The sequence below is a fragment of the Neovison vison genome, chromosome 6, assembly GCF_020171115.1.
Source record: "Neovison vison isolate M4711 chromosome 6, ASM_NN_V1, whole genome shotgun sequence".
Taxonomy (NCBI): Eukaryota; Metazoa; Chordata; class Mammalia; order Carnivora; family Mustelidae; genus Neogale; species Neogale vison.
The window spans coordinates 213702607-213723139 of NC_058096.1; the positions used below are offsets into that span (position 1 = coordinate 213702607).

Sequence of the window (20533 nt, forward strand, 5' to 3'; positions counted from 1 at the left end):
ACCCCCTGCCCTCACTTGGCTCAGGCCCCACTAGGTGAACACGGAGTCACCGAGGCACGTGCTCTTAAGTGACGGCTGCGGTCAGCAAGGCAATGTCTCCAGACAACTAATTCACAGCCTGGAGGGAATGAGCATGAGACTGGCTCGCTGCCTCCTGGTAGCTACTGGGCTCAACGAGCTGACCCCGGGCGGGAGCCCCACAGCCACCGGCCTTTAGAAAAGCCGCACAGCTTCGGGGAGACCAAAGTGTGCCTTCAGATCTGCGTGGGCCCCAAGCTCTGCTGCCTCCTGCCGGCACCGCCTCCCACCGTGCGAACTGGTGCCAGTCCCTTGTCCCCAGCCTGCCCCAGCCGCTGCCCAGCCTACCAGGTCCCTCCCCGGGGGCTCCCGTCCTGCACACCCGAGCTGTTGAGGCTAGCCTCGACGGCTCACCTTGTCGAAGAAGGAGAACTCCTGCAGGGTGCCGTACTTCCCCACGGCAGCAATGGACAGGTCTTTGGTACCTCGGAGTTTCATTTTCTTCTGTGGAGAGAAACTCTGTGCTGTGAAGGCCCCGGGCGTCTTTGTCAAGAGTTACAGCGTCACCGACGCTGAGCTCTCCCGACAGCAGCCGTCATGAGGGACTGGCTGGGGTCTGCCCAGGACCCCTGTGGAGGAAATCTCGGGACCACCCCCTCAGGCTCCGTGCCACCCACTACCTGGGCTCTAAATTTCAGCAGTTTAGGGCTTTGGTATTAGGCAGGAGCCTTGTGAAGTTGGGAGAGGAAGGCAGCGGTATCCCTTGAAGAAGGATCAGAAACCTCTCCCCCCTGCCCGTTTTGTCCTGTAAGCTGTGACGGTGGTGGCAAGGGCAAGAACAGGACGAGAACAAGATGAGCCCAGAGAAACTTTGGTTTTAAATCTCTGTGAAGAGTTTTGTCTCTAAGCTGGACTCGGACCAGAACCTGGCTGCTTGCTTGAGGCACTGAAGACCCTACAAAACCATCTCCCAATGCAGGGCATATGTCTAGAGGACACAGAAGCCAGCTCGAAGGGGTTCCACCGGCCAAATCTGAGCCAGTTTAGACGCCAAGATGAACAAGTCACGGATTACAACCCAGAGTAGGTCACCCAATAAAAAAAGAGACGAAGAAAAAGCTCTTCTTCAGGGTAGAAAGCCAACTAGTATTACAGCTCCTGCACACTGCTCCCTAGGTCATCTACAGAGAGGGGAGGCTGCTGGGGGTCCACAGAGGGGGACATCTATGTGCACAGCTGACGGTTACCTTGGCTGGTGCAGACACCGGACGGAGGAGTGAGGGCCGAGAGCGCTTTTTGCTGTGTTCCAGGTTCTTCTCATGCTCACTCTTATGGACACTGTTCATTTCGCATGGCCCATTTCCTGTGAACTAAGAACACAAACACGGGAGGTGATTAGTGCTGAAGAGGTACAGCTGGGCGCCTCAGTACTGGCTCTTGGTGCGTATGGGTGTGCAAAATCACCTCAGGCTCAGCCCATGGCCCCAGTGAATGCTGCCTGCCACAGGCTGGGACCCTGTCTGCATGTGAGGCGACTCTGGCTCTTGAGATGTCCGTGTTGATTAAGGGAGAGACCCGGATACCCAGATTATCAGTTTTCCTGACACTTCTGACAGTTCTTACTTTTTATGATTCCATGTCCCCATTTGTAAACGTGTGAGCTAGATGGACCCTCAAAGACCCTTTGGGCAGGGGCTGACATATTCACCATGCTGGGCCTGTTATTAAATAAAGTTTTATTGGCACATAGCCATGCTCACAAGCCAAAGGGGCTTTCCCACCATAACCGTGCGCCCAGGTCTTTGTAACAGATATCCAATTGCCTGCAAAGCCCAAGACACTTACCATCAGGCCCTCTACAAAACAAAAAAGTTTGTCAACTCCGACTTAAGCCAAGTGGTCATGTTTAATTAGGAAAGTATCAAATTTCATCTTTGGTTTTTTTTTCCTACCTTTTTTTTTTTTAAGATTTTACTTATTTGCCAGAGAGAGAAAAGGTGAGCACAAGCAGGGGGAGCTGCAGGCAGAGGAGAAGCAGGGTCTCTGCTGAGCAGGGAGCCCAACGCAGGGCTCGATCCTAGGACCCCAGGATCATGATCTGAGCCAAAGGCAGATGCTAAACCAACTGAGCCCCCCGACGTCCCTTTTTCCTTCTGTTTTAATAGAACTTCAAATTTTAATATAAAGGGCAGTGAAAAAAAGCTCAAATTATACAACATATTCTATGTGGGTGTTTTTAATAATTTTTAAAAAATTGATTCAATCGCTTAAAAACGTCCAAGATGCTCCAGTAAACGCACTCTGCTGAATAGGTAACAGGAGCTACTGCGAGTAACTGGGCAGTGGGAGCTTTTCTGAGGGAGACCCCTGTTTTTCCCAGGCCGGCTCTGTCGGGGTCCAGCCTCGCAAGTGCTGGGTGTCCAGCAGGGGGCGCAGCGACCACAGCAATCAGAGGATAGGCGACCCCAGCTGCCCCCCTGCGGCAACCTGGCCACCACTGATAGGAAAACTCCAGAGGGAATTAAGTAAGGCTGCCCTTGGAGCAGACCCCGCAGAGCTCCCAAGCCTGAGTATCTGCTATACACGGCCCCCCACAGCTGTGGCCGAAGGTGCTCTGCTCTCGGCCCGCCTCACCCAGGCCAACCACTGCTGACTGGGCTCAGGAAAAGAGCGCCATCAGAGGCTGCAGCTGGGATGGCGTGTTTGGGGCTTGTCTGACCGTTGTCCCCTTGGATCTACCTCTTCCATCCCAGCAGGGGAGATGGGCAGCGCCCCGGGGAAAGAAAGGCCTGGCCAAATTCAGGCCAGCTTTCCCCTCTCTGACAGAGATCAGGGGCCAGCAGCGTGTCCTTTCTCCACACCCCAAGGAGGCTGGAGATCGCAGCCCTGCCTGGACAGGAGGTGGCGGGGGGCAGCCGTCGGAGCAAGGGTGCATGGTTGAGGGGCCCTAGCAGGTCACCTCCCTGAGCCTCAGTTCCTCCTCTCAGAGTCAGGGCCAGGCGGCATGTGGCGCCATGCAGCTCCTGGGGGACGTGGAGGGAGGCCTGAGGGCCCGCAACCCACACAAGGGTGCGTGGCAGGCAGGAGGCAGTGACAGTGAGAGTCCTCCGCTCCTGTCTTTGTGACCCTGGAGCCTGCGAGGAGGCTCTCTGGCAAGCAGAGAAAGAAATGGGAGTGATGCCAGGACGGCACAGAACATTATTTGGGAAAAGGAGGCCAAGCCCAAGGAGGGACACTGTGCTTCGGGGCTGGGTTGGGGGGGAAGGGGGCGGAGAGTGGACGGGAGGGTGGGGACATGAGGAGTTAGGCTCAGCTGGAAGTGCAGCCACCTCTGGTGGAGGTGCGCTCCCTGCACCGCCCCCCCTCCCCGGGGAGGAGGTCGGGAAATCCACACTAGGGCTTTGCTCAGCCCTCCCTCCCCAGGTACTCCCCAGGGGCCTCCCACAGGCTGGCTGGTCCTGGGGAAGCAGAGGGAGGCCCTGCCGCTTGGGTGGACACTCGGGGAGGCCGGCGGGGGGACGGACAACACTGGCACTGGGAGGGGATGGGGACAATCCATCTGGATCCTCCGCCTGCTTTTCCTGAACATTCCCAGCTGTTCTTTCTGGAGCACTGCACACGTGCTGGGCTGCACGCAAAAGCGCTTAGAGGATGACAGCTTGCCGAGTCGGAGCAGGAAGGCCTTCATCCCCACGTGAAAGAGAAGGAAACCAGGCCTGGGACATGAGTGAGGGCATTGGCTCAAGCCCTCCTGAGCGCCTGCGGACACGGAGTGAGCGTCTCAGCCTGGGCTGTGTGCTCCCAGGGCCCTGCCTAGCCCTCCAGCCCCAGAGGACATTCTGGGTGAAGGGACAGGCGACAGCTCCAGGACCAGACGTCAACCCTATGGAGAGACACAGAGCTTCTCTGACTTTGAGTCAGGAAGTATTTCCGGGTGGCATCCTGACTTTGAGGTGGCATTGATGGGCGCTGGAAGGCCAAGTGATTCTTGATGATCCAAACCCAGACTCCTGTACGCACCCACCAAGCCTCTCCTGCTGCTCCCCAGCCCTGTCCCCCCTGCACCGCATCTTCCTTTAGAAGCAGAACCAGGAGAGGTGGTAGTGATGCCCTTGGGCCGGCGTTAGTGGGGGAGGACCGCTCGTGTGCACAGGACCCAAACCACCATCCAAAGCAGAGAAGAACATAAAGAGGAAAAGGAGTAGCCAATAAACTTGAACAGAAGCGTGTTTCTTCCATCTGACAAAGGGGTGTTTACGAAAAGCCCACAGCTCCCGGAACACTCAGGTGGAAGATGGAAAGCTTTTCCCCTAAGATTAGGAACAAGACAAGAATGCCTCCTCTCACCATTTCTATTCAGCTCAGTAATAAAGGCTCCACTGCAGCGATTAGGCCAAGACAAGGAACGAAAAGGCATTCACAATGGAAAAGAAAGAAAACCATCTCTATTAGCAGATGGCATGGTAACATGCATATAAAAAAATCCTCGTGAATATACAAAGGCTATTAAAGCTGATAAACAGACTCAGCAAAGTCGCAGGAAGCAAAACACACAAAAATCAGTGGTATTTGTATACACTCATGATGCACAATCCAAAAATGGAATTAAGAAAAAAAAAGAATAAGATATTTGGGATAAATTTAACCTAAGAGGTGCAAGACAAGTACATCAAAAACCAGGAATGTTGCTGAAAGAAATTAAAGATTTAAATAAATGCAAAGAAACCTCATGTTCACGGATCAGAAGACTTAACATTATCAAGATGGGAATATTCCCCAAAGCAATCTAAAGATTCAAGGCAATCCCTATCAAAATCCCAATGGCTTTTTTCCCTTTTTTTGCAGAAATGGAAAAGCTGATCTTCAAGTTTATATGGAATTCCAAGGGGCCCTGACTAGCTAAAATAATCTTGAAAAAGAACACAACTCAAATCGCATTCTGAACTTAGGGCAAAGTTACAGTAATCCAGACAATGTGGTGCTGCCCTCAGAAGAGACATGTGGGGGGTGGTCGATGGATTGGAACTGAACAGTCCAGAAATAAATCCATACAACTATGCTCAACTGGTTTTCAACAACGGTGCGAGGACCATTCAACGGGAACAGAAAAGTCGTTTCAATAAACTGTGCTGGGAAGACTGGCTCTCCCCTCAGGAAAGAATGGAGTTGGATCCCTACCTCACACCATACACACAAAAAAATTAAATCAAAATGCACCAATGACCTAACTATGAAAGCTAAAATTATAGAAACTTTTAGAGGAAAATACAGGAGGAAACCTTCCTGTCCTCAGATCTGGCAGAGATTCTGAGACCTAAAAGCATAAGCAACAAAAGAAAAAACAGGTAACTGGATTTGATCAGAACTAAAAACCTGTGTATGTTAAAGGACACTGGAAATGAAAAGACAACCTACAAAAAGGAGAAAAAATTTTAATAGGAGCCTGGTATCCAGAATATATATATATATATGTATATATATACATATACACACACACACATATATAAAGAACGCTTACAGCTTAATAATAAAAAGATAAACTAAAAAATAGGCAAAGGATAGACATTTCCCCCAAAAAAGATACACAAAAGGCCAAAAGGCATACAAGATGCTCAGTATCCTTAGTCATCAGGGAAATGGAAATCCAAACCACAGTGAGATACAACTTCACAACAACAAGGCCATAACTGAAAAACAGACCCAAACACCCAGCGTCGGTGACACTGTGGAGCACCTTGCTGGTGAGAACAGAAGATGGCGCAGTTGCTGTGAAACAGTCCGGCACTTCCTCAACAAGTGAAACACAGTCCCCGCTTGACTCAGCAATTCCACTCCTAGGTACAGACTCCAAAGACCTGGAAACACGGACTCCAACACAGCCTCCCGCACGAACATTCGCAGCAGCCTCACCCAAAACCACCAAGAAGAAACCACCCAAATGAACGCAAATGGATGGCGGGATATGCAAATTGTGGTCCATCTGCACAACGGAGGAGGACTCGGCTGGGAAAAGGAACATGATACCGACGCACGCCATGCCGCGGGTGAACCCTCCGACAGCCCGCTGAGTGAAGGCCAGTCGCTAAGGCCACATGGTGTAGGAGCCCCCGTGTGTGACCTGTGCAGAACAGGTGCAGATTCGTGGCTGCCAGGGACTAGGGGAGGGGGAGTGGGGAGTGACTGCTCTCAGGGACAGGGTCTCCTTTGCGGTGATAAAAATGGTCTGGAACTAGACAGAAGTGCCGGCTGCACAACACGGTGAATGTACCAAATGCCGCTGACCTATATCCTTTATCCTTTCATGGTGTGTTTCATGTTATGTGAATTTCGCTTCTACTTCTAAGAAAGCTATGGAGAAAATACAAGGGAAAGGATATGGAAAGCACAACCCAGCAGGCCTCAGGCCATGATGGTGGGGGGGCACGAGGCTGATGATGCAGCCTGCACCCTCGACCCCCCTACCCCGACCCCTCCTCATCCTCTCTGCCCTCCACCCCCAACCCTGCGGTCACTGGCAAGCCTCACAGTGCCCGACAGGCACGTTCCCACAGGGCACTGGTTACAGACAGGTCTCCTCCCAGCTGGCCCTCACCTCCCCGAACACTGTCTGAAAGAGGGGCCCCCCTCAGGATCTGTTCCAACAGGACATGGCGGTGGGCCTGCACAGGGGACCTAGGGGTGTCTGCACGCTGTGTGGCTTCTGGGGGAAGCTGGCATGTCCCGGGCACAAATAAGCCCAGCCTGGTCTTCGGGGCTGCACTGAGAAACAGGGTCCCAGCTGAGAGGAAGGTGGCCTTCAGGCCGGGGTGGGCCCTCTATACTCACCAGGGACCGCTTGGCTTCAGGCAGGAACTGTCCAAACTCGGACAGCAGGTCCTCCTGGCCCCGAAAGAGGTTGGCTACCTCGGTAAACACTTCCTCTTCGGACATGCCTCGGAAAGGCCGCCCCTTCGTGCTCAGCTGCTCCTTCTGCCAATTCGGGAAAGGGAAAATGAGTAGTTAGCCAAGGATAGAGGAACCCCAGGCTGCTGACATTCAGGCATCCCACTGTGGAGGAGACCGAGGGATGACTCACGAGACAAAAAATGGGCTGGCAGAGCCCATGCCTGCTACCACTAGGAGAAAGGACAAAAAGGAGATGAGGACCAAAAGGGACCCAGGTCGGGAGGGCAGGAACTCAGGATGGAAGTCCCTGTCAACTTTAGAAGTAAGTCCCTGTCAGCTTCACACCCGAGAATGTGACAGAGCACGAGGTGGTGGAGCTGGGGCTCGAGCACACAGCTCGGGCTTCCCACTCCACGGCTGTAAAGGGAATGAGACGACCCATCAAGGGCCCATAATATTGCCCTCCCCTTCCTCAGGTCCCCGGAAGCCGGCTGTCTACTCTGACCCCCGGGACTTTGCACAGGATGTTCCCAGCACTAAGAAAGTCCACCCTTTGTCTATACTCATCTGCCTGATGGCTCTGCCTGATTTCTCGGGACTCAGGCCAATGCTGCCCTTCCTGACACCCTGCAGTCCGTGGTCAGGGCTGGCAATCTGGGCAGACTTCTACCCGCTTCCCTTTTCTCCCACCCCACGCCTCTTAAGTCTCTTCCACCGCCAGACTGAACCATTCATCTTTGCTGCCCCACTGCCTGGCGTGGAGCCCGCTTGTAATCCACTTGTAATCAGCATCAACAGAGGGCTGCTGTGTTGTCAAAACACTGGCGAAGCCATCTTACAAAGAGAAGACCATCTTCTCAGGTTCTTTTTAAATCCCCGTACCGTGCGTTTCCTAGTACTTCCTGGGATGCAGGGGTGCCTCACGGAGCAAATTAAAATCCTGACAAAACTGAACTCCAACAGGTATTTGGATGCCCGTGTTCACAGAAGCATTATTTCCAAGAGCCAAAATCATGGGAGCAACCCTGGTGCCCACCCGTGGAGGAACAGATAAACACACGTGGTACATCCACGCCACAGAACGTTCTCCAGCCTTAAAAAGGAAGGACGTTCTGGCCCAGGATACAGCATGGATGAACCCTGAGGCCATCACAGTGAGTGAAAGAATCCAGACACAAAGAGACGAGTACTGTATGCTTCCACTTATAGGAGGTCCCTCAAGTTGTCAAATTCAGAGAGACAGGAAGTGGGATGGTGGGTGCCAGGGGCTGGGGGAGCTACTGTCTCATGGGGATGGAGTCTCGGTTTTGCACGATGAACAAGTTTTGGGGGTGGATGGCAGGGAAGGTTGCACAATGTGAAAGTACTTAATGCCACAGAATGCGACACTCTGAAAGAGTTAAAATGTAGTTTTAGGTTATGTACAATTTATCACAGTAAAGAAAAAACAAACAGGCTAAATAAAAAACGCATCGGAATTGTACAGGATTTCATGAATTCAGACCGGAAAATGTGAATGCCCCCAACGCACCCTGAAAGTGGGCTGGCGCCACCGGCCCCCGGCCAGGGTCACGTGGGCCTCTTACCTGGTAAGTGTGCAGTATCTCCAGGAACGACCTATAGATCTCTGGGTGGTCTAGAAAACGGGTCTTAATCTTGTTCACGTAGCTGATGGCGTTGTTGAACTCCACGGAATCCGACTCCAAGGGCACCTGGGGCTTGTCCTCCTTATACAGCATCTGCGGCTTGAAGTTCTCCGCACAGTCGCTGTGGTTGTGCGAATTCTCCTGACAACAGCACGACAGTGAGTTACTGGCAGTCCTGACCCCGAGAACAGATGTGAGGAATGCCGGACAGAGCCCCGGCCCACCTGGGAGCAAGTGGCACCCAGCACAGAGCCAAGGTTTTTAATGAGATGCAGGAGAACGTTCCTTGTGGGGGCCTGGAGGGAGGGAAGTTGGGGGGGTGGTCACACACACACACACACACACACAGAGGCAGATGACGCCTCCCTCACCACACTGTGCGTCTGCACTGTCCTGGGGGAGTCTCACCAGCCCACCTCCACCTGATCCAAGACCATGAAGTTCGAATGACACCCAACACCTTGAACAATGAGCAGGCGGTAGAAACACACGGCAAGTGGATTGTTTAATCCCCCTGGAGTGGAGTTTGGGGCTCCTGCTGTCAGCAGTGCCGGGCAAGTGGGGACCCTGGAGGTGAGTGGGGCCCCCACCGCCCAGGTTGTCCAGGACCATGGGACTCGCAGTGCTAAATCAGGGGTAGTCACTGGAGAGAAGAGACAGGCCTTGACTGGTCATCGTGCTTGCCCTCCCTCTGCAGTCTTTTCTAGCCAAAGACAGAAAACAGACACACACGTCTCTCTCCTAGACACCCCGAATTCTGATCTGGCGTGGGACTGACCCCACTGTCCCTGAAGGAGGGGGTGTTTGTTTCTAAACTGAATCTTCATGTGTGGTTCTAATGACTCCCTGCAAACCACAACTGGGCTGTCAGGGGTGCCCCCCACCTCCCGTAGTATCCTGCAGGTCTAACACACACAGGGGCTGGTTCTGGAGCAGGCCAGGGACCCTCCAGCACAGCTCCAGGGGTCTGTTAGAGGGCACCTTCTCAGCAAGTCTTCCAGAACGATCTGCACCAAACCAAAATGGCCTCCATTTGCCAGCACGCCGAGCCCCTTTCTTGCTCCATCTTCCTCTGTGGCACATGTCACCTTCTCACACACACATATTTTGTCTTCGTCTTGTCTACCCCTGACCAGACGGCAAATATCCACACTGTTCACTGCCATAGCCCAGATGCCCAGAACAGTGTCTGGAACAGAGTGGGCCCCAGCCACTGCTGGGAATCATCAGACGCACGGATGAAGGAACAAACAGCCTGGTGCTTCCATTCGTGCTTGGAAGGCACAGGGCACCAAGTTCGGACCCGAAGGCTCCAGCAGGATGGGGAACGGCGGGCACAAAGGAGCAGGGCTGTCATCAGGACAGATGCACTAGCTGGGCACACTCACTCTCACCGGGGTGGGTGTGTACGACTGTGCTCAGGCTGCCATAAGGAAACACCACAGACTGGGCAGCTTACACGACAGAAATGTATTTCCTCACAGTCCTAGAGGCTGAAGTCCAAGATCAAGGTTCAGCAGAGGTGGCTTGTGGGCAGCCATCTTCTGTGTCCTCACATGGTTGTCCCTCTGTTGGAGGGTCGGGTCGGTCCATGTGTCCAAATGTCCTCTTCTTATAAAGATACCCGTCGGACTGGATCAGGGGACACCCTAAGGGGCTCATTTTACCTTAATGACCTCTGTGAAGGTCTCCAAAAACAATCACATTCTGAGTACTGAGGGTTAGGACTTCAACATATGAACTGGGATTGGGGGCGGTAGTTGGGGAGAGGGCACAATTCAGCCTGAACTGTGGGTACAGAGACGTTCTAGAAAAATCTGAGGCAAGACAAGCAGAGACACAAAAGACCCACAGCAGCTACAACTCTAAACACCACCTTCCCTGGCAGTGGGATACATCCTAAGGCCCTCTGGGGACTGTCTTGCTGATTACCACATTCCTTCCAGGTGTGCTGGCCTGGCAGCAGAAAGAGCTAGAAGGAGCCAGGGAGAGGTGGGAGAGGGAGCAGCCCTGGGGTGGAGATTTGCTTCAGAGGAGGCTGAGAGCTCGTTGGAGCTCCACACCCCTCCTTGGGGGGCATTTTCAAGCTCCGCGTACCCCTCTCCCACACCCTGGACCGAAGCGTGGGGACAAGATGGAGAAGCCTCCGCACGGCCAGGGCTTGGCAACGAGGACCCGACGGTAATGGGGCAGCTGCTCTGGCCAGCAGCCTGGCAGTTCCTCTGTAAGTTAAACATAGTTACCATGTGACCCGGCAACTCCGCTTTCAGGTATGGACCCAAGAATCGCAAACAGCCGTGCAAACGACTCAAACGGCTACCGGAAATGGATAAACCCACGTGCAGCATCGCTGCGATGGACATTTCTTCAACTACAGAAAGGAATGTAGCTCGGACACAAGCCACAGTGAGGGTGACACAGTGAGGCCTCGACACCATGACGCTGAGCGGAGGAACCCAGACACAAGAAGTTACATAGGATTCCACTGAAACGAAATGTCCAGAACAGGCAAGTCTGCAGAGACAAAGTGGATTAGTGGTTGCCAGGGGCTGGTGGGAGAGGAGAACTGTGAGATACAGTTTCTTTCCGGGGTGATAAAAATGTTCAGGGACTGAGGGGGGGATGGTTGTAAGATAACGTAAGTATGCGCAAACCCGCCGAATTATATACTTCAGTTACAAAACAATTTATGTTACCATGAATCTTGTCACAATTTAAAAAATTTTTAATATAATCTCTGGAATATGTAAAAACCACTCTCCATACAAATATAAGCTGGCTTTGGCTCCTGGGCCAAACCCTGCTCTAAACCTTCCAGAATAATCCAGATTTTTCTCATCAGTGTCTGCCGGGAGTGGCTTCATTCAAGCATAGTCTGGTATAGTCCTACTAGACACCAGGGAGCAACCGTGCACAGACCACCCTCTGAGTGGCCGCAGCCCCACCTGGACGCGTGTGAGACCCCTCATCAAAGAGCACATTCCAAACGCAGAGCAGCTTCCCTGCTGCCCCCACTGCTCCCAGGCCTCCCTCACCGCAGGTGCTGCCACCTTCACCCAGAGGCTGAGGCATCCTGGAATCTCCCTGCACTTCCCACTCTCACGGACTCCTCGTCCCCAGGGCCACATCGCTGCCCACTGCCTGGATCACCAAGGACCCCTCCCTGGCCCCCAGATCCTCTCTTGCCCCCCAGTCCACTTCTGGCACCCCAGCCAGAGTGGCCTTTCTGGAACTCTCCACGGGTTCCAGACTCTCCTGACTCTCTCCCCTACACTCACCCCTGTATCCCCCCCTCCCCCAACCTCACAGGCTCCTTGGCTGTTTCTTAAGCAGCACTCACTCATCACCTCAGGCCTTCATACCCGGCCTGGGAAACCCCTGCCCCAAGACACAGGCAGGGTTCTGATCTCTCCCATGGCCTCTGCCCTCAGCCCCTCAAGCCCTGGCCCCCTTCCCTCACTAAAGTCCCTCATGTATCTCTGGTCTGTCTACCTGTATCTTTTTTTTTTTTTTTTTTGACAGACAGAGATCACAAGTAGGCAGAGACAGGCAGAGAGAAGAAGCAGGCTCCCTGCTGAGCAGAGAGCCTGATGTGGGGCTCGATCCCAGGACCTTGGGATCACGACCCGAGCCAAAGGCAGAGGCTTTGACCCACTGAGCCACCCAGGTGCCCCATGTCTACCTGTATCTTGAGGGTCCCTGCTTTGATGTGTGCATGCCCAAGAGCAGGGACTCTGGATAAACCCCGGCCTGAAGCAGAAGAGGTGGTTGACACCGGCTCCGTGAGAGACTAAGACACAAATACAAGAGGCGACCCAACAGGGACTCACTGAACTTCCAGATGACCCTCCCCATGGCAGGCCAGCCTCTGAATGTAAAGGGATCACTTATCGGACGAGCTAAGGGTTTAACATTTATCTGTGTTCAAGCTGGCTGCTGCTGCAGCTGACCCTGGGAGAACAGGCTCCCAGGAGGCAGGGGTGGCTCTGAACGGAACCCCGGAGCTGAAAGCCGTCACCTTCCCACCGACACGCTGCGTCTTGCTCCTCTAACACTTGCCACGCACCGCCCCGGAAGAGGGACACGGTTGTGAAGCAGCCAGACAAGGGTCCTGCCTGATCTGGACTCAGTCTGCCAGGCAAGCCAGATCAAGACACAGCAGGTTTTGAATTTCAAACCCTAGCTTTGCCATTTTACAATATACAAAGCTGGGTGACACGAGAACAACGGGGAGTGGGAGCAGAGGGGTCTCTGGGGAGTGACGTTACAACTGAGGCCCGCTGACCAGCTCCAAGAGGATGCTGACTCAGAAGGCTGTAACCCCAGCAAGGGGACATTCTTCCCACCATGCCGCCCTGGCCTTCCTGGGGGCACACGCCCCACATCATGGCACACGTCTGTCTTCCTCTTAGACTTGTGTTCTCAGTGAGGCTGATTCTGTCCCGCAGTGGGCACTTAGCGATGTGCGGAGACACTTCCAGGTTGACACACGGCCGCAGAGGCGGCCGGGGTTGCTGCTCAGCCCCATACAGGGCACTGGACAGCCTGCTCCAGAAAAAAACAATCTGGTCCCACGGGCAACAGAGCCAATGCTGAGAAACCTGCACCAAGGGCTCCCCACAGCCGGGGACTCCCCTGACTTCTCTTCCTCTGTACCTCAGAGCTACTCCCTCCCTGCCTGGAGTTGACAGGACTCACGAGGACATGAGAAATGAAAAAAAAAAAAAAACATCGAAGGTGTACATCGAAACACAGAAGCTAGAAAAACCAGTAAAACAAAACAAAACAAAAGTCACTGGGGCGTGGCACGTAGGGAGGCCTGAGAAGTTCTCGGGCTACTGTGGCCTCTCCAAGGACTCCAGGACATCTCGTCTATGCCTGGCAGGAAGGAGTGCTGAAAGCCGGGCAGGAAAACCAGCAGGTCAACTGATGTGGACAGAAATGGAGTGGGCAGCAGGAAACGGGCCCTAGACGTCGTGGCTTCGGGGCTCTGGCGAGACCACATGGCTGTGTGGTGAAGTCAGGGGGAGACAGGGCTGGTCCCGTCTCGCTGGGTCCGTAGCATGTCTCCATGGAGTGAGCACAACAGCAGGGGCCTTGTGGCTACTGACCGGAAAACGAGACCTCGGAGCAGTTTGCGTTGAGATCCAGCCCCGCAAGCTGCATTACTCCAACAGCTGGGGACCGAGCAAGGCAATTTCCACAAGTGAGGTCTCCGACCTTGGCTCTTTCTTAGGGAGCGATGGTCATGACCCACCCCTGTACAGACTCGACTCGTCCAAGCGCAGCCCTGCGCACCGCTGCCAAGGAGCCTGCTCTTCTTCCCAGCCGCCATGGTTCCGCAGGTGAACCCCGCTAAGGCTGCTGATCTTCTGGAGCAACGAGCCCTACATCTGGATCATGGCGCTCCACTTGTAAATGTGAAATGGAAGCAGCTCTTTGGAGGTCAGCAGCCACGCGCTTCCGATTTCCTTTTCAAAACGGAGATGCTCTCCTTGGCTTTAATGAGGCAACATGCTGGTGGCAGAGCTTGCCTTGCATAGAGAGAAGGCAGAATTTACATGCAGGTCCCTCTGAGAGAGGGGGCGGTCACGGTCACACTGCCTGTGGCCATTCTTCTTCCAAATTTGACTCCTGCATTGATAGGAAACTGCTATCTCCTTCATCAGAGGCCAAATGGACAGAACGCTTCCTGGGGTAGGCTTTTTTTAATATTCCCCGCTAAAACCCAAAGCCCTGGAGCAGAGACAGATGAGGCTGAAAGAGCTGGTTCACGGAGACCAGGGGCTCTCGATGGGGGCGATGTGGTTCCCAGGAGTCATCTGGCAATGTCTGGGGATGTATCCGGCTGCCATCGCGGGGCCAGGGCCTTGTGGGTGGAGTCAGGGATGCTGTACACATCTCCAGGCGCACTGGATAGCCGCCCCACCCCCAACAGCATTTCGGCAACGGGGGCCAAGGGGGAGGAAAGGCAGTGGCTACTTTGTTAAGAGTAAAGCTCACACAGACTTCTGTTTTCTCAGGGGATCTGGTGGGCTTGGGCAAGAAAGGACTGCACGGACAGAGGAAGCAGCAAGCCGCCACCTGAGACAGAAGGAACCAAAGCCACAAGCCGAAGCTGAGCCAAGGACCCCACTGGCAACGAAATGCAGCCCAACAACGACAAAACGGCTATTCTCACATGCATCTCAACTGCTTTATTGTGTGGCTGGTACCTGGGATGATCAGAGAGACCCCACGCCCGAGTCTGAGTGCGGCTTGCCTGGCGCACTCACAGGGAGAGCATCAGGGTAAGAGCCGATGACGGTGGGTGGTTATTTTGACAGGACATAGAACTGTTAGGACAATGCCCCCCAGACACAAACAACCACATCCACTCTTGATCTGAATCCTCCAAAGGGATTGGTGTGGGGTAAACAGGTGGCTGGGTAGGGACTCTGATCTATTTTGACCTGCATTAGAAGCGAGCACTGTGTCTAGTCAAAGATTGGATCTTCGCTGCCTTTCCGGCAGTAAGACACAAGACGGGCTGCCTGAGCTAGGTAACTTGAGTACCAGGGCTGAAGTGTCAGGACCACATCCCTCAGACCACCAGAGCGGCATACCTGGCTAGACAGAGGCGACTGTATGTTTAACTTGCCGTTCTTGGGAATGTCTATTCTGTACCCGAGGGGAAGGAAAGCGTTGAATCCAACAATGAGGTCAGGGTGTTCGTGGAAGAGCTGCGACACGCGTCGGATGACTCCAGGCGTATCGATGCTGGAAGGAAAAAGAGGGAGAGTGGGCAGAAGTGTCCTGGGGAGCACACGGAAAGCCAAATCTACTCCCAACTCGCTTGAGAGTGCCACCTAATGAGCTTCTTGAAGGACAACAAAGCACCCTGCAACGTGACCAGTGTGATTCAGCCAATGTGTCATCTATTTCCCCAGCTGCCAGGCTCGGGCTCCCTGTGCCTTCCTAGCGAGAACCACAGGACATTTGCATGGCACATCTCCCCCAGACACTCCAAGCACACACACCCTCAGTTCTGAAAATGCCAGGAGACCAAGGGAAAGGCCGGGACTCCAAGCAGTGGCAGGAGGCCCTCTAAGCAAGGTGATGAACTATGACACAGGCGTTAATCCCAGCAAGTGACAGCAAGGCATAAATATCAAAGGCCCTGCAAGCAGGGGTTGCACAACAATGCCAGTGGTCTCCCTTATGGCTGTAGGGGAGACCCCTCTCAAGGCTTTAGCTTGTCTCTCCTGGAAGGAAACCAGGCCAGCCCTGCCACGTTTCCTCAGAGTGTGTGTGTGTGGGGGGGGGGGGCAGCCTGGTTGGGGATGTGACCACTGAGAATCTAAGAGTCAGAGTGCCCATGTCTAGTCCTGACTGCCCCTAAGATTGGTCTGGGCAAGCAGTTGGCCCACTCTAAGCCTAAGTGAGCCTCCTGTCAGAGGACGGCATGATCTCCCCCATCATGCCTAGTTAGAACTAGGTCTCCCACCTAGTTCTAACCCTCCTGACTGTGTGCCTACAAAATCAGCCAATGTGTTTTAAACCCCTTCTATGTGCCAGGCCCCTTACAGAGCATTTTATGCGCATTACTGTCCAACAGGCCAGGCACTGGGGTGCCCCTGGGTGAGGCACTCAGCTTGCTGACAAGATTTAATGGGGAGAGAGCGCCAAAATACTCAATACTCAAGACAAATAACATTCTGATGTAGTGCTTAAAAAAATTAAAATTAATTTTAAAGATCCTTGGTGAACAAAATTCCTTTAAAAATCATTTTGAGTAAAGACAGAACCAGACTCTCTTGCTTGCGGACTTCTCTCTCTCTTGCTCTCTCCTCACCCCATCCCTGCTCTCCTTCCAGGAATCCCCACAACAGCTCCACAGGGGGGTACTCTCCACTCCCGTTCTTCAGAAAGAACTGAGGCTCTGAGAGGTTCCACGACCTGCGCAAGGTCACCCGACTGGGGCGGAGAAGCAGCCGGGATGGGGGGTTCCCACTCCGCTCAGCCGGATCGCGGCCCAGGGCGGCCCCCCGGGGTGAGGAGGGGTCCCGCGGGTACCTCTGGCTTTTGAACTCCTTCATGATCTCCAGGAAGCCGTTGTAGGTGGCAGGGTCGCTGCCGAAGCGGATCTTCACCTGGTCCAGGTAGGTGAGGGCGTCCTCCACCTGCGGGGAGCGGGAGGGTCCCGATGGGCGGGGGTCGGCGGAGGAGGAGACGGAGGACAAGGGTCCCTGGCGGGGAGGGAAACGGGCCGAGCCTCCGAGGAGCTGAGGTAAGGGGTCAGGGGTCTGGGGTCCGGGGCCGTGCGGAGTAGAGGCCGAGGCGGGGCCGGGCGGGGCCCGGGCTAGGGGCATCGGCCCGGGGGCCAGACGACAGGGTTCCTGAGGGAGGGTGAGGGCAGCACTCACGTGCACCGGCAGTTTCTCGTGGCCCGCGGAGCCCGAGCGACCCCAGCGGGCGCCGCTCAACCCCCGGCCCGCGGGGCCACCACCGCCGCCACCGCCGCCGCCACCGCCGCCGCCGCCGCCAGCGTGCGCCATGTTGGAAGTCGGAGCCGCGGCCCGCCCCGCCCCCGCTCGAGGGCCGGCCGCGCACGCGCAGGCTCCGCCCCTTATGGGGCGGGGCTTGATGATGTCACGAGGGGCGTGGCTCCTTGTAGGACTTGCTCCGGGGTCTTACTCCCAAAATTGAAATGCTAACCAATTCCTTATATAGTGCAACTGAGCAAACTGAGACCTGCCCTTTGCTTTTGCCCAGCTCCACTAGCGAACTCATAACGGTCTTCACATTTTTTAAAGATAGAAAAATTTCAAAAGAGAAGACTATTTCGTGACACGTGAAATCTCTGAAATTCAAATTTCGGTGTCTAAAATATTACTGAAACACAGGCGCACCCACTTGTGTACCTATCATCTGTGGCTACTTTTGCACTATGAGAGCAAGGTGAGTAGCTGTGACAGATCCTAAGATGTGCAGACCCTGATATATTTACTGAAAAATATTTGTGGATCCCTGGTTTATAAAGGGTTGATCTGACAACGGGCCAGGGGCACACAGTACTACAGAGGGCCTTGCCAAGTGCACTTTTTGCTAACTGGCTCTAGACTTAGTTCCCTTCTCCTATCTTCACTTCATTAGCCCTGATCACATCATTTCCCCAGTGAACCAGTTCAGGAACCTCTTAAGAAGAAAAATTACTAAATTTCTCAAATACTTACAGCCTATTGACAAGTCCTTGAAACAGGCAGAGTGAACTTCCTCTAGGAACTCAACTGTCTCAATGTTACTACTTTGTTAAGGGCAAAAAGCAGTCTTAGCCTAATCCCCAGGATCCTGTAAGTCTACTTTAACATATAAAAATTCCTTTGGAAACTTCCTTTATCTTTAACCCCCAAGATACATGTAGGCAATCATCCCAAGCATATGACCCACCAATATACATCTGAAGGGTCTCATGACTCAGATTCTATTAGATGTAATAAATGACTTTCCCAGCAATAGCCAGCCCCCTCAAGGTCCTGGAAAACTTGCTTCCAAAAATTCCTTAGAGACTTATGCTATCCCTAACCCCCTCCTAACCTGGAAGTGTATAATCAGCCACTCCTCCTGGCCCAGAGGGCAGCTCTTTCTGCCCATGGGTCCCGCCCCATGCTTTAATAAACTCACCTGTTTTGCACCAAAGCTGTCTCAAGAATTATTTCTTGGGAGAGGGAGAAGCAGGCTCCCTTGTGTTCCCTCTCTCGCTATCTCTCTCTCTCTGTCAAATAAATAAATAAATAAAATCTTAAAAAAAAAAAAAATTCTTTCTTGAACCCTAACATCTTTCCCACATCAGTAAGAACCTGGCCCTTACAAATCTTTTCTTATGGAATTTTCCACCTACCCTCTCTGTGTGCCCAGCCTGGCTGCTCCCTGGCCCTATGGGTCAGCACACACCATTTCCCTTGTCAGAAGCCCTGTCCTATGCATTCTTCAAAGCACAACTTAATTTACTCCCCCCACCCTTGCCACCCTCCCCAGTACATCACTTTCTTCTTCTTTTTTTTTTTTTTATGGTTTTATTTATTTGACAGAGAGACACAGTGAGAGAGGGAACACAAGCAGGGGGTGTGTGAGAGGAAGAAGCAGGCCTCCCGGTGAGCAGGAAGCCCCGATGAGGGACTCGATCCCAGCACCCTGGGATCAGGACCAGAGCCAAACGCAGACGCCCAACGACTGAGCCACCCAGGCGCCCCACCCCCATCACCTCCTTTTTGTGCTTCAACTCTAACACAGATTCCTGATAGAGAGCTACAACTGTGAACATTTATCAAATGAATGAACTTTCACACAATGACCAAATGGCATTTCTTTTTATATGTGAGGAAGCGCGGGAAAGCTAAGAATACCTTGGCAGGGAGTGCATCGTTTGCCAAGCTCTGTGTCAGGATTGGAATGGTGAACAAAACAGGCAAGACTCTTGCCCTCATAGAGGTCTCAGTGTTTTCAGAAAGATAGGGATCAAATAGTCACACACACAAAATGCAGTTTGAACTGTAATAGCTCCTTCAAAGAAAAGATGTAAGTATTAACACTTACTTTGTTCCAGTTACTGTGGCTGAGTCCCAAACCACCCCAAGATTTTGAGGATTGAAACAACATTTATTTGCCTTGCAATCTACAGTTTGAGCACTTGGGCAGGGAAAGCTCATGGCTCTGGTCGCTGGGTAGTTGGAAGGCTGGGGCTGGAATCTTCTGAGGGTTTGCTCCCTCACACATCTTGTCAGTTGCTGCTGGTTGTAGATTGAAACCCACACCATGGCTGTTCCCAGGAATACCTCCCTGCAGGTACCACGTGCAGCCTTGAAGCGGGAGAGTGAGGTTCTTGTCTCACGGAGTCGAAGAATGAGTCTTGCTGACAAAGGAGGGTGAGCAAAGCAATGGAGTTTTATTAAGCAAAGATACAGAAAAAGCACTCAAGAGCAAGAGGGGTCCCGGTAGGGTTGCCAGTGAGGGCTTTTCATCTCTGGCCTTTTATTAGGACTCAACTTGCCACAGGAAACTTGCCAGTGGTTAGTTAGGTCAGTGGGTCTGGAACCAGACATGACATTTATACATTGTATGAGAGTCTTTGTTTCTTATGACATCTGGGATCTATAGATCTATTTTGCTAGGTCTGATTAATCTAACGTCTCTTTTGAGGCCCGATCATTTTTTCTGGTTAATTTCTATTTTCTGTGGTTACAGTGTAATTACTAGAAAAACATGTTACCCCTAGCAGTTGGGATAAGGGTTCTGGTTTTTCTTCCTTATCTCTATTTTTGTTCTGTCCCAGTGTCCGGATACCTGAAATACCCTCAGAACCTAATTGGGACCCTTAGTCTTTCCCTACCTAAAGTCCCTTCCTTTCCTTTTCAGCCTGAGCATTGTGGCAGCTGAGTTCTAAGAACGATTATCCTGAGAGAACCTGGGTCATTGTCCTGATCCAGCCTCAGAAGTCAGATTTCCATGGTAGTCTTTCCATAGTGGCTGTTACAAAGTCCCTCCCAAATTCAGGGCATCTGCGTAGCTCAGTTGGTTAAGTCTATTCTTGGTTTTGGGGTGCCTGGGTGGCTCAGTGGGTTAAGCCTCTGCCTTTGGCTCAGGTCATGATCTCAGGGTCCTGGGTTCGAGCCCTGCACTGGGCTCTGTGCTCAACAGGGAGCCTGCTTTCCTCTCTCTCTCTGCCTGCCTCTCTGCCTACTTGTGATATCTCTCTCTGTCAAATAAATAAATTAAATTAAATTAAAAAGTCTGTTGTTGGTTTTTACTCAGGTCGTGAACTCAGGGTCGTGAGATCACACCTCACATTGGGCTCCACACTCAGCACGCAGTTTAAGTGAGATTCTCTCTCCCTCTCCTTGTACCTCCTGCTTGTGCTCTCTCTCTCTCTCAAATAAATAAATTTTTTTAAAAAAAGATTTCGTTTATTTGACAGACAGAAATCACAAGTGGGCAGAGAGGCAGGC

The 20533-nt window shown here is 52.9% G+C and overlaps 1 protein-coding gene across 1 annotated transcript in view; it reads right to left on the reverse strand.

Moving 5' to 3' along the window:
• The window catches only part of SIN3B (SIN3 transcription regulator family member B), a 34153-nt gene extending 17067 nt beyond the window's left edge, over positions 1-17086 (reverse strand). The window contains exons 1-7 of the mRNA XM_044253990.1: positions 16955-17086; positions 16605-16711; positions 15155-15308; positions 8490-8690; positions 6844-6987; positions 1266-1388; positions 433-522 (exon numbers count right to left, since the gene is read on the reverse strand). Of these exons, the coding sequence (XP_044109925.1) occupies positions 433-522; positions 1266-1388; positions 6844-6987; positions 8490-8690; positions 15155-15308; positions 16605-16711; positions 16955-17086 (951 nt within the window). The remainder of the gene's footprint in view (positions 1-432; positions 523-1265; positions 1389-6843; positions 6988-8489; positions 8691-15154; positions 15309-16604; positions 16712-16954) is intronic.
• Positions 17087-20533: the final 3447 nt, after the last annotated feature.